The sequence below is a fragment of the Poromitra crassiceps genome, assembly GCF_964638095.1.
Source record: "Poromitra crassiceps genome assembly, chromosome: 12".
Taxonomy (NCBI): domain Eukaryota; kingdom Metazoa; phylum Chordata; class Actinopteri; order Beryciformes; family Melamphaidae; genus Poromitra; species Poromitra crassiceps.
The window spans coordinates 25,894,755-25,909,033 of NC_139632.1; the positions used below are offsets into that span (position 1 = coordinate 25,894,755).

At 42.7% G+C, this 14,279-nt stretch overlaps 2 protein-coding genes across 2 annotated transcripts in view; both read left to right on the forward strand.

Moving 5' to 3' along the window:
• Positions 1-994, forward strand: part of brdt (bromodomain, testis-specific) — a 27,981-nt gene extending 26,987 nt beyond the window's left edge. Inside the window, exons 19-20 of the mRNA XM_083647291.1 lie at positions 330-540; positions 646-994. Coding sequence (XP_083503417.1) covers positions 330-540; positions 646-711 — 277 coding nt within the window. The 3' untranslated portion in view covers positions 712-994. The remainder of the gene's footprint in view (positions 1-329; positions 541-645) is intronic.
• Positions 995-4,034: 3,040 nt separating this feature from the next.
• Positions 4,035-11,182, forward strand: ephx4 (epoxide hydrolase 4; the record flags this gene model as incomplete). Its single annotated transcript, XM_083646992.1, has 7 exons — positions 4,035-4,277; positions 5,130-5,215; positions 6,530-6,687; positions 8,336-8,464; positions 8,889-8,992; positions 9,579-9,727; positions 10,942-11,182. 7 exons carry the CDS (start codon positions 4,035-4,037, stop codon positions 11,180-11,182), a joined length of 1,110 nt encoding a protein of 369 aa, XP_083503118.1.
• Between the last annotated feature and the right edge of the window lie 3,097 nt (positions 11,183-14,279).

Here is a 14,279-nt window from a genome sequence, read left to right on the forward strand (position 1 = left end):
ACCTAACTAACCTAACCTAACTACTAACTATCCGGTGTGCACAACATGGTCAGACTAAACTCCGGCTGACACCCCAAAAACCTACAATCTGCTACAGAAAATGTATATTGTTTGTTTATTAACTGGCCCCTGGCCTTCTATCATTTCACGAAAGTGGCCCCCGGGCAAAGCAAGTTGAGTATCCCTGCTTTAGACACTGAACAATCATGACCGACTTTATCAATGTGGGTTTGCCCAACCCATAGTTTTTGAAAGAATGCTGATGAGTGAAAGGCAGAAGTGAATTTCTCTCTCCCAAGTTTAGTAATTTGAGGAAATTCTCCTTCTAGCCTACCAGGCCCAGACAGAGCAGAGACATCTCCCCGACTTGGCAAAGAGGATCCTCACTCACCAGAAATCCATGTAGAGGCTACCTTCGATGTGGAGCTGGAAAGAGCCCAGTCTCCCGTGACGCCGCCACTTCTCTGCCCACAACTGTCGGTGGATAAGGAAAGGGAGATGGCCCGCAAAAGGGAGCAGGAACGCCGCAGACGGGAGGCTGTGAGTACCTCTGTCCTTGTTTCAGTGGAGTTTCCTTCTTCCTGCTACTGGTGGAGTGACATTTTTGTTTGAAAAATGGTCTATGCTTTCTGTTTCTCCCTACAGATGTCTGGTATTGACATAACTATGCAACGTGAGATCATGACTACATTCGAACTGAACCTGGACTAGAACGCAGCTGGGATTTAATTGACAAATTAGTTTGATCCTCTGTGCAAGAACTGTTGGTGCTGTTTGACATGACTTCAGATGTTGGTACCTTTCTAGGTGCAGGACTCCCACCCATAACCCCCCCCCCCCCCCCCCCGCCGGAAACCCTAACCCCTGCCCCTCTCCCACCCCCATGCCTAACCCTAAACCTAACCTTTCCCATGCCTAACCCTCACCTCTCCCACACCTCTAACTATTTTAGAGCGGTTATTGTTGAACTGTAACGGTTTTCACTGTGGACCAAAGTTGGTATTTCACAATTTTCTGTGAGACTGTTGTAAATTGTTTCTGTAATATACAGGTTGTATGAGTCCATTTACACCTGGCACTAACATGCATTTTCTGTGATCAGATTGCAATCGGATAGTGCTTGACCACATTAATCTGATCACATTTACACCTGGTATTAATGTCTCCGGTGTCCACATTGAGATCAGGCAAGCTCCATAGTGTGTATAGAGCAGCAGAAAAACAGCGGTTACTGCTGTTGTATGTGGATTGAGAGGACGCATTGCATTTACACTTGTGTTCAATGTGGTCACAATGCGTCCCTGACCACCTCAATGTGTCTTGGGGGCGTTTACATCTGTTCTTTCAAGTGGCCAAGCACTATCTGATCACAGAAAACGCATGTTAGTGCCAGGTGTAAATGGCCTCTGTTAGATGCACATGTTCTGTAACTGTTTTGTTTTGTATTTTATTTTGTATTTTTTTTTGTATTGCAGTATTCTTTATGAAAAACAAGCATTTTTGTACAAAAGAAACAATTTGTTTTGTCTTAACCAGAGATTGATGTTTAGTCCTTGCCAGAGTTTCTAATTTGGGACTGAATTAAAATGTTTAATTACCTATTTTGTATCTACTTGAAGGTGCCATATACATTGCACTGAGTTTATTCTATATTCGACTTCCGTTATTGTGTTAAATTTATCAATAATCAGTCCCGAATCAGAATGTTTGAAAGACATGCACTGCACTTTGTTCTATGGTTCTGGAATATGGTTCTGCTATTCCAAAGTTGTTTTCGGACATTATAAACATAAACATATAATTTTATTCTGTCTGTTACAGTTTGTCTATGCCAAAGAGAATGAAGACAATTTGTTTTACTTAAAATAAAGTTAAAGATATTTTCGTTAAGTGCTCTGCATCACATTACCTCCAGTGTAGTAACCAGTCTAGTGTCTACTGTCCACCCCATTTCTCTCCACTCTGTACCACCTCCGCATTTCTTTGCCCTCATATCTCACTCCCTTTGATCATCTCTGGACCTTGTCTGTCTGTCCACCTGACCCCTGGGCAGACAACAGTAACTACAGCTTTGACAGTTGAGTCTTGGTGTCTTCCTACTCTAGGTAGTACAAGGGTTCCCCAAACATTTATGTCAAAGAAATCCAAACCTCCTGCACCTTCTCTACTGTGGCTGCGCCTATTCAAACCCCTGGTGGTACACCAATGTTAGCCTGGTTAAACCCAGCCTTCAACGTGACGTCACAAGCTATGCCTGTAGCGTAAGTAAGTCCTCGTGACTGATAGTAGCACATAGAGGTCACTTGGAGGCTATCCGGCCCCGTCAGGTTACCCGCACAGCCCAGGGGCGGAAGCCATCGTCTCCATCTGGTTCCTCCCTGATTCTACCTACTTAACTCCCATCACTTATATAGCCTCAGACTGATGACATCACTGATGACATCACTGAACTATAGCCTCAGCCTTAGGGCAATTACAGCAATTGATCTGCCATAATTAAAAAATCCTGCTCTGTCCGGTCACCCGCATGGGTGCCCTTTACACACCCTGAAGGTTTCAGCCCAATCGCATGTAAAATGCCATAGCTGTGGCTGAACACAGAACTGAAACAATGGACAGAGCCCACTCAATTTTATAGATATATATCCTGTGGTATTTTTGCTCTATACTGGCTGAATAATTTTTTGGTTTTACTGTGGCATTTGTAGGCTATTAGGTCATGTTTACCACAGGATTGAGTTATTTTTGCTGGGGTTGACTAGTCTCTCAAGCCAGACTGTGTCTTCTACATTCTTCCAATGATGAATGAATTAATTTGAAAATTGTGGGAGCCAACGCGTCTGTATTAAGAGACTAGGGGTTGACCATTTAGAACACTAGAAATCTAGGCTTGCCCGCTGCGCGGCCTCGCCCGCAGCTCAGCTGCTGCGTGGTCTCGCCTGCTCTATTGGCATGCGCAGCGCACAATTGCCCAACTTTGCATCACTGATGACATCACATTTGCTCGAGTGACCATCACTGATCACATGGAGTGCTTGAGTGACATCACTCGGCGCACAATTGCGCCAATTTCACATCACTGATGTCATCACTCACTGATGACATCACAATTGCTCGAGTGATCACATCATGGAGTGCTCGAGTGACATCACTCAGCGCACAATTGTTCAACTTCGCATCACTGATGACATCAGTAAGAGAACTAGTCTGCACATTGATGTCATATCAGTGACATCACAATTGCTCGAGTGACCATCACTGATGACATCGAGTGACATCACTGATGTCATAGACATTGTGACATCATCAGTGACATTACTGACCAATATCGTCACAAATCTCACAATGTGGGACAAAGACAGACAGAACCCACTTACAATGTGAGACAAAAATCACAGACAGAAACAGACAGACTTAATTAACTGACCGAAAATCACCAGCCTACATCTCGCATGAGACTAGCTACTGGTCAACAACTATTGTATTGCTTAGCGATAGGCTATAATAAAAAAAACAATAGTTGTATTATTGATTACAAATAAAATATTAATATTTACATTACCTCTCTTAATACAATGTTTGCCGCCGGTTTAAAACCATTAGCCAATTCAGATTTGGTTTACAGTGATTTGTAGGTTTAACCATTGACATAATAGGCTATCTATGGGTTTAACTCATTGGTTTAACTCGGTGCCTCACAGCGCCGCCGGTGTTTCTCAGTCAGCTGCTTAGATTAATCGCTGTAAAACACTGCGTCGACTGCCCGTTGGCTTAATTTGGGATCGCCTCCAATAGTCAAGAACACCTCTCCAGCTAAACAACCTCTGCTGTCACGCAAGCGTGAAATCTGACGTGATGCTCTTGCCACCGTCCCATTCAGTCGTTACTTGGATCCTCCCTACAGACAGTCGTGCGTATGCGCTGTTAACGAAACAACGGGATTGTCAGAGCAATATTTCAAGGGAAGCGGCCAATTAACAGAAAGAAATCAATAGGTAACGTGATCCGGATTGATTTCCTGCGGCAATGTAAAGATGGCGAGAGTGCTCCACAACTTGCTGTTATTTATGATCAGACTTGCGCAGAAAATCAGAGTTTTGGGGTATTGGTCATTGATATACGGTTATTGTGCTCTTTGCACCACCGTAGCCCTGCTGAAACTTTGGTGGAACATCGTTTTAAGGCCGACAACAACCTTCCAATGGGGGATTCGCGAAACTCCCCCGGCTTGTCTGAATGACACGTCCTTGGGAACCCACTGTTATGTTAGGATCAAGGTAAGACAAACGGGAAGCTACTTTGGCTGCGAAAGGTGCCTGCTCTTGTGACGGAATAGCCTCATTGTGTGCGTGCATCAGCTCTCTCGCATGCTAAGATGTGAGCTGTGAAAATGCTACAACACCTTGCTTGCCGTGCCGCGTCGTGAAAACCAGATAGGCCTGTGGTCTTTGAGCAAATCATGACTGGCATCTGTTGGTTGGTATTTTAGTGAAAACATGCTCTGTGACTGTGTGTGTGTGTGTGCGTGTCCGCCCGGCGCTCAGGTGGTGCTGAAAGGACAGCTCCCCCGTTTCATTATGCACAGTATCAGCAGTCGTGCCGCCAGAGCGACACCGAAGTAACAACCAATGTCTTGGAAATAATGTGATCAGATATAACAACGGCATCCGTAGTATACAAAAACTATAGTGTTATATTAATGAGTCATTCAAATGTTTTTCATTTGTTGTTGACATGGTGGGCTTATTAATCATAACCCCCTTTTTTAACAATGAATCTTATTTAGCCTGTGTGATTTTAGTGTGGATAACACAGATAGCCTACAGATGAAACTAGGACAGAGATGACTTTATAAAAGCTGACTTTTGTTTGAAGAAATGCTGATGGGAGCCCTAGTCCAAATGGATTCTCAGTGTGCTGATTCAGAGAGAGAAATTAGAAGAGGGGGAAAAAAACTATTATGGTTTTCTAATTATTCAGATTATATTGTTGCTCCTAACACTTCTTTTTCATGTCTGCTTGCAATTTCATTCATGAATGGATGTGCTGACTTATTGCATAGAAGTTGCCTTGGATAAAACTGTAAGCTTGATGTTTAAAGTGAAAATGTCTGTCTATTTTCCACCCAGGAGTCCGGCCTTAGGTTTCACTATGTTGCTGCTGGAGAGCGAGGAAAGCCACTCATGCTCTTTTTACACGGCTTCCCAGAGTTCTGGTAGGTCAAAGGGGGAAAGGTGGGTGGGGGGCATTGAACAGTAGCAGACAACCAGGTAGTAAGAAAAATATATGCGTTGGTCAATGTCACATAGTTGACTCAATCCCTTCAAGATGTCCTTGATTATGAGGATTGCTGCGGCTCTAAAGTTTCAGCAGCATCGTTCAGATCTCTCTGGTCAGGTTTCTGGGCCACAGAAACTAATGCATTCCAGTGAGGATTCTTCATTCGCAAACATTTGAGTCCAAGGCTAGACTTATATTGCCATGGGGCGAAAAGGTCCAAAGTGTTCAAGATCTCTTCCCCCTGATACGATATGAAAAATGGCGTTGGGAATGGGGCCAAGGAGGTTGTCAAGTGCTGTAAGCCAGTCCAGATCTCTGACATAACTACCAGAGCTGTAGACGGGACAGGGATTAATTAAGGTAGTTGGGGGTTGTTTCTGCTTCACTTGCCATATATACTGTATACGAGAGAGAGAGAGAGAGAGAGCATCACTTAAGTCATCCTTAAAATGCGCTCCCTCGAGTCAGAAGGAAGAAAGTGTGAGTCTGTGTCAAGGGGGTTTCGAGGGTCTTGCTTTAATCCAATCCTCTATATTGGACGATGTGAAGTTTCAGTGCAGGGCTCTTATCCTGACTCATCTGCATCCTCTGGCTCTGGAGGAGGAGGGGCTTGTGTCCTGATGTCCTGAGCGTCTACAGCAGACAAGATCTTCAATTAGGGAGTCATCTCAGTCCACAAGATGAGTGCGCGGATTGGAATCTAAAACAGCTTCTCTTATACAGAGGTGACCTTCACTCTGCTGGAAAGGAAGCTGAGTGCCAGTTTAGAAAGAAAGTGTGTAAAAACTGTGTAAAAGGTACAACTGGTAGATGTGCTGTTCTTGATCTTTAAGTGCCTTCTCTTGAATTGGTTTTGATTGGCAGGGCTGTCTGCCTGCTGACAGGCAAGGTCTTGTGGACTCTAGACTAGATTCATCCTGAAGGAAGCTGTATTTCTTGCTTCAATGGATGGCATTGATTAGATATATGGCATAAAAATAACGGCACTAATTGTCGGTGGCCTGCAGAAACCTTATACTGTATCTCCAAATAGTCAACTTCTGCTAAGAGCTGAGGACACCATTACATTTTGCATCAGTTATAATAGCCTACATTTCCAGTGGTTTGGCTTCGTCACAATGGCTGTGGGGGACAACGTCAGCTATCAGAGAAGAAAAAGGAGAAAATACTGTTAGCAGTATTGGTGCATATTATATGGAGTATGGACTCCCATATAATGAAAAGTCTAATTGTCTGCTGTTTGCCTCAGGTTCTCCTGGCGCTACCAGCTGCGTGAGTTTAAGAGTGAATTCCGTGTGGTCGCCATCGACATGCGGGGCTATGGGGAGTCTGACTTGCCTCTCTCCACCGAAAGTTACAGCTTTGATTACCTGGTTACTGACATCAAGGACATTGTGGAATACCTAGGTAAGGGGAACTCACTTGTCTACCCAAAGACTTTATCTGAAATAACTCCTAGGAGGGGACACTTCTTTGACAGAACTCAACTTGTTTATCGTTCTTATGCTGTGGAGAGCCTCCAGGTCCGCAGCATGGCAATGCATGACAAACCTCCTGTGACTCATTGTTACTGAACATGGGACATTGTTCACATACGGAGCCGGTATGATGGTCTTAGTCAGAGTAACTACTCTTATAGCAATAGTCAGCAGACAGTTTGCAGGAGCCTTTTCTTTATTTGTCAACCTATGGTTCCTTCTCAGCTGTCACTTTATATTAAGCTCTATTGTTTTGGTGTTTGTTACATAAAAACTGTAATATTCCAGATATATAGATTTTACCACATAATCTTGAATAGGTCCAGCCAAGAGGCATCTTATGGCCTGTAAGAGAATTCTTGAGTGGCTTTTGAATACATTCCTCATATTACAACTGTATTGTCTCTGATAAAGTGCTGTTGAGAGGAGTCCATAATTAATGTTTAGTAGCTTCATATTGCTGTTGGTATTTAGGTTTTTAAGACTTTCAAGAAAATAAGCTGAAACTGTAGCAAAGCATATTGATATGCAAATTACTAAATCAATGATTGGTGCAGCCATAGGGGGGTTGTTTGCACTGATAATACTGTATAACTGTATTTTCCTTAACCAGTGTTGCAGTCCAGTCAGAGTCCTGGACTCATTTTCAGGACTTGTGACTCGACTTGGACTTGAGCATTCATGCATTCAGACTCAGAAGTTTAGAGACGAAGACTCAGACTTGTTAATTGATAAACACTGTTCTTTGTTTTTGTTAGTTTTTGTAATTGGCCTTAATATTTATAAGATATTGATAGCTATATTAGTACTGTGACATTATTCAGTTTCGTACAAGGGCAGGCACGTGTGTTCCACCCACATGTGGATTCGCTTTCAGTAACTCTGGATTCAAACTCAGGTAATGGGGACCTCGACACAGATTCTTCTTTGGTGACTGGGACTTGGACTTGAACACTGGGGACTCGAGACTCGACTTGGACTCGAGATATAGTGACGTGACTACAACACTGGCCTTAACAAGGCACGTCAAATAACATCCTCCTCTTGGCTATTTTGGTAACAAAGATGAGCTCTAAAACTGTGAAAAGCTGACAGCCCCATGGCCCTCTGTCACTTTCCAAAAGTGGTACCCAGGCTTAGCTGTCTGACAATCCTTCTCCTGCGTGCCATATCGCTGTCGAGATGAGGCTTGCTGGAATGATTCATTCCAGTGGGTGTGAATGGTGCTGGGCACAGGGCAGGTAAGGGGATTACTGTGTGGTGACTGCAAAGATAATGTGATCACAATCCCTCAAACTGATGTCCCGACCTTGATCTCCATTTCAGTTTGTGCCGTCAATGACATTCATTTGATTGGTGCAAATGTCCTCTGAAGGCAATAGGGTGTAACGAGACAACGCTAATAAATTTCAAGCACTGACACGCTTGTTGATAAACGGTCTGTTGAGGGATGCGGCGTCAACCTGAACACATTTATATCTACTGTATATCTATCACATGATTGTCAGAATGCTGCCTCCTCCCAGAATAACAGGAGTGCTGTCATGTATATCATATGCATCTCTTTTTCCTCCAAGGGTACAACAGATGTTGCCTCGTTGGCCATGATTGGGGCGGGACCATAGCGTGGCTGTTTGCCATCCATTACCCAGAGATGGTGACGAAACTCATCGTCTTAAACTGTCCCCACCCTTCTGTGTTCACAGGTACGATATCACGATCTGGAACTGAACTGATCCTCGCACATACTGCTTCCGGTGTTTGTATGGCTATCGTATGAAAGAAAACCAATTTGGTGCATAATAATGCGAGAGGCTCTGCTTTGGCTCTTGGGTTATTACCGTAATTATTATCATTAATTAGGAAGTATTATTGCGTCAATTCCATGTTTGCATCCATCTGGTAAAATCGCTCCTTCCTTAAGGGGGAGACGAGGAGGTAATTATAGGAGGCTAATGCTTTAATCTGAAGCTGGAACAGCTGGTTAAACTGGCAGAGACATAGGCAAAGTCATTGAGACTTATCACAGCCCCAGTGCCTGTAAACACACCCTTCAGTCATTAGTGTGCCATTTAACCTCTTCTCTCCTCTCCTCTCCTCTCCTCTTTTTTCTTCTCCTCTTCTCTGCAGATTATGCCCTGCGTCATCCCAGCCAGCTGCTCAAATCCAGTCATTTCTTTTTCTTCCAGCTGCCCCGCTTTCCAGAGCTCATGCTCTCCATCAATGATTTCAAGGTGGTTTGTTATGTGTAGGCTCGAGCGACTTCAAGGTCAAGGTTTTGTGTGTGTGTGTGTGTGTGTGTGTGTGTGTGTGTGTGTGTGTCTGTGTCTGTGTCTGTGTGTGTGTCTCTGTGTGTGTGTCTCTGTGTGTGTGTTTCTGTGTGTGTGTGTTTCTGTGTGTGTGTGTGTGTGTGTGTGTTTGCATACGTGTGTGTGCATGCATGCATGTCCATATTCATGTGCATTGATGTATGTTGCATGTTATTATAGTGTCAGTCTATTTTTAGTGTTTGCATCACTGTGTGACTGCAATGAAACAGGTTATTTATGGCATATGAATGAAGTGGTTAACTAATACTAAAATGTGCACATTGTAGACCTTCACCGAATCATATGCTGTGCTGCTTTAAGGATACTTCATTATTAATTGTTATTTTTTATGTATCATTTTATAAAGAATTTTGTTATTTGTCAGAATGAAATTAAGATTTGTATTATTTCCTCAGCTTTATTATTTTGATTGTCCATATTAAAACATGCAGCATTCAGATCACACCAGTCACACAAACTCCCCGGGTGCATCCTGCCCTCTCTGCCACAGGCTCTGAAGGCCTTGTTCACCAGCCGCAGCACAGGGATCGGGAGGAAAGGCCGATGGTTAACTGCAGAAGACCTGGAGGCCTATCTATACGCCCTGTCGCAGCCCGGCGCGCTGACCGGAGCCCTCAACTACTACAGGAATGTCTTCAGGTGACAAATACTCAGCTTGATTTTTAGAAATGTTATAGGGGGATGTTGTGATAATCAAGCAAGACAAACCATATAGGAATGTGTCATTATACAGTAACTATTGGAATAGGTGTGCTGCTGTCATACAAAACCAACAGCTTTTATTGGCATACTTTTAGATGCTTTTAAGTTGATTATTGCACACACTGTGTGTGGTAATAAGAAGTCACGTTCAATGTCTATGGCGTGCATTTCTAAAATTACTTACAAACTGTTTTTCATATATTCACATTGTTTAATATTATGCTCAAATGTATACTTACAAATCGGCTATTTTTCTGCCCTGAAATGTACAAACGGAAACCATAAATGGAATTTGACGGTGTTCTTCTGAAGCAAATTTAAATTAGTAGCGCCCTCTAGTGTTACAACACTGTTGATTCATAAAGCCAGTGTGCATCTCTTTCTATAAAGGCCTTGCTGTCTGTGCTGTGAAATATTTGATATTTTCACATACCGTCATTGTTACATGCACTCACCAGTTAAGTAAACACTGATCAACACAATCAAAACAAAGAGAATGTCAGTGCATGTGTTTTTGGTATGTGGACTCAACATGCATGGCTGAGCTCACCATCTGCTCCCTCCTTAAGCAGTGAGTTATCTCAGAATAGCTTTTTTTTATGCTTATGTAAAAGAAATGTCACTGACCCATTCCCAATTACACTCTCCACAAGCATTCTGCATACCTAGGCAACATGAAACATGAAAAGCGCTATACAAAATAAATAAATAATTATTATGATGAGACCCACAATGTTAAAAGCATTGACATATATATTATACAGTCTATGGTTAAAAGCCCATTAAAGTCTATGATAGTGCAGAAACATTTTGAATGTCATGATTAGGGCAGCCATTCCCAACCTGTGCGCTGCTAAGGTATTGCAATTGGATTGACAAAACATTATGATCTTCATGAAAGAATATATATAATTTATTATTAGTAGTATGTATGAGAATGCATTTCTCCATTGTTGAATGATACCGTTATTTGATTTGTAATCAATTATTTGTTAGCCTATTGCAGACATCCACTCACTTTTAGCTTCTGATTTCTGTGTGGTGCTGATGGACAGCTCCCTTTATTAAAGCCCTAACTGTTAGGCGTTTAAAAAGTGCAAAGGGATGAATCTCCTTGTTGTTTACCCCCCCCCCTCCCCTCTCCATCATAGCTCCCTCCCCCTCAGTCACAACTCTGTCAGGTCTCCAGTCCTGCTGCTGTGGGGAGAGAGGGATGCTTTCCTGGAGCAGGAAATGGCCGAGGCGTGCCGCCTATACATTAGGAACCACTTCCGTCTCAACATCATTTCTGGGGCGAGCCACTGGCTGCAGCAGGACCAGCCCGACATCGTCAACACCCTCATATGGACCTTCCTTAAGGAGGGAGAGGGACGTAAAAGCTACAGGAACTGAACCCCCCCCCCCTCCCTTACCACACCCCCTCCAACCCCCTCCACTTGCCGCACCTGCCTGGAATATGCCTGTGATACCAACCGACATAACGAAAATGCAATCATTCTTTAAATCTTACACATTTCAACTATTTTTTAAAAAGATGTCAGCAGTAGAGGAAAGAACAAAAGCACACGTCATCGGAGGGGACACTGAGTAGTACGTTTGTTCGACACATATTCAAGATGTTTTTTGCACATGACATCCGCCTTAAAGTCCGTGGGTTACAACATTGCAAAATGTGTGGCAGAATCTCCTTGTGAGTTGTATTGTGTGGTGCCTTTTAACTTTGGAGTTTTGCGGTGTAGAGAAGCAGCACGTCCTGAGAGATCGGGACATGGCGTCGTCTGCTATGTGTTTCACTGGGTTGCTCCACTCTACTTTGGGCACAGTCCCTTGGGAGCCCGGCTCTCCCACTCCCTTTATCAGGTAGTGTTGTCTAAACCAGAGGTTTTCAAAGTCTGAGACTGTGGGCCTCCCACCAGACAAAGCTTGGAAAAAGGCACTCCCCTCGCTCAATCCCTAGATGCCTATGGGATCACGATTATGTTATTTGTTATTGCCTGTTTGATATACTTCAGACTACACCAAATGCATGAAAAGAGGTATGTCCTAAGGCATGTATTAGTTTCTGTCTCTGGGAAAGAAGGAAAAACAGTTAAATTCCACAAAACCACTGATTCTCTGAACTATCTCTTTAACCAAATCACACACATTTAGGCTATTATGTGATCTCCTTTTGATAACTATAACGTAATATTTTTTCACTTCCATTCACTGAGCCTTCCCTGAAACTGCTTGAAGCCCCCCTGGGGCGGCCCGCCTCCCATTTTGAAAACCCCTGGTCTAAATTAGCTTTCTTTTTTGTATTTTTTCCTCAATGATATATTTGCTCAGATATAGAGAATGTTGTTATCTTGATCTTCCTGTGTAGAGAAAACAGTGATGGTTGACTATTGTACTCTTTTGTATCTATTCCTACACACTGCATTTTGAAATTCACTGAGCCAGGTCTACACCATTTTGATTTTATAAATAAAGTAAGTTAGTGTGGATCTTTAGGAGTATAGGCTATTGCTCTTTAAAATTGTTGTCACTTATTAAACTGATAATAATCAGGGTGGTTTGCAAGTCATTCAAGCTGCGCAGTGTGTCCCATGCTCCCATGTGTTTGGCACATTGCCCTAGGACAAGCATGCAGTCTCTGTCTTTCATACTGAAGACAGAGATGAAAAACTAAATAATAGGGGTAACGACTAAATAGTAGAGGATGTACTGTAGTTCACTGGTTCTCTGACACAAATTAGACCACAGACACCCACTTGATAACATTTTGTCCCAGGGTCCCCCATCTGATAATATTTTTGCTTTTAGATGTTTTACTACAGAAGGTGTATGACTAAAATACATTCTGTTATTGTGTTACTTGCGGATGTAAATATATTGAAAATGAATTATTCCCCTTTTTGCTGGAACCCCCTGGAACCCCCCCAAGGACCCCTGGGGGTCCCCGGACCCCACTTTGAGAACCACTGCTTAGTTAACTATAGAGTCTATAGTATAGACTATTTTACAATGGGATCACACCAGCTAGATCAGTGATTCTCAAATTTTTTCACATGAAGGACCCCTAAACTGACAAAAATTACACATATGGACCCCCATTTGATAGGATTTTGTCCCACGGTCCCCCATATGATAATAAGATTGATGCTTTTAGATGTTTTATTACAGAAAGTGTATAAAACCCATGACCAAAATAGTCATTGTGTTACTTATGAATGGAATTATAACAAAAATAACCCCCATTTGAGAACCACTGAGCTAGATCACACCAGGGAAGGGGGGGTGCTGTAGAAGATTTGGGGTCTGGTCAGTAGAACAAACATTGTTAAGGTGTCTGTGTGGATGAGTCAGAGAAAACTAGTTAGTTGGGACTACATGGTTTGTCACTCCCTGAAAGCCATAGTTACTACTTACTGTACAATAGCAAAACAAGAAATGATGTGGAGCGACATGGAGATGACCATGCATTGTGTCAGTCCATCAATCAGACACTGTCTTATAGGCAGCAGGTTTTAGTGCTGTGGCAGCACACACACACACGCACGCAGTATACTGAGCTCCAGTGAAGAGGGCGCTGACTAGACCCAATGTGAACCCTCACTCTCACAAAGCAAGAATAATTTGTATGCTATGGTTTTAAGCCAGCAAACCGAATTCTAGCCTACACGTTTTTCCGATTTTTTTCCCACATCACATGGAATTGCTGCAAACACAGACAGAAGACTGAGCTGACTCAAGAAATCTCATCGGCAACAAAATCGGTATTAAATTCGCTCTTCAATGTTGACTCAAAGCTCTGCAGCGCGTTCATTCTCATGTCATGAGCCTTTTAGCCTTTACTTAATATTAAATGAAAATAAAATAATTGCTCTGGTAGCATATACTACGAGACCGACAAATCCAAACGATTGTACATCGTTTATGGTCACAGTTGTACTTGAATTAGCATATTCAAATGTACGAGATTTTCCATTGCTTTGCTGGAGCGTGCAGGAGGGAGTCGTCAACGCCAACAGAACCAGGAGGCAGGCAATCCTCGTTGATGCCTTCATGAACAGTCGAAAATATTAATAGTTTTTTTGCACTTGAATGACCCAAGAAAGTAGTAAATATTAATGGGAAATTATTGTAACTATTATTATTTGTGTAGTATTTTTGTCGAGACATAAGATTCAGCGGCATGTGTAGAGGGGAAAACGACAGAGAGCAACAACATGGTAATAGATAGATGTTTTATGATGTGTTTGGCATGGTAAGTAAATTAATATTTTATCTTCACTCTTAACAATTAGTTGTCAAGCGTGGCAGGGGGAACTTGGTATTGATTTATCTGACATTATATGGGAAAGGAGTCTGTGGTACAACTTTGCTCAGTTAATAGCAGACACCAGCGGATCCAATTTAAAGTCACTCACCGTCTTCACTACTCCAAGCATAAACTACACAGGATCTTCCCTTCTGTCTCACCACTGTGTGACAGGTGTCATGTGTC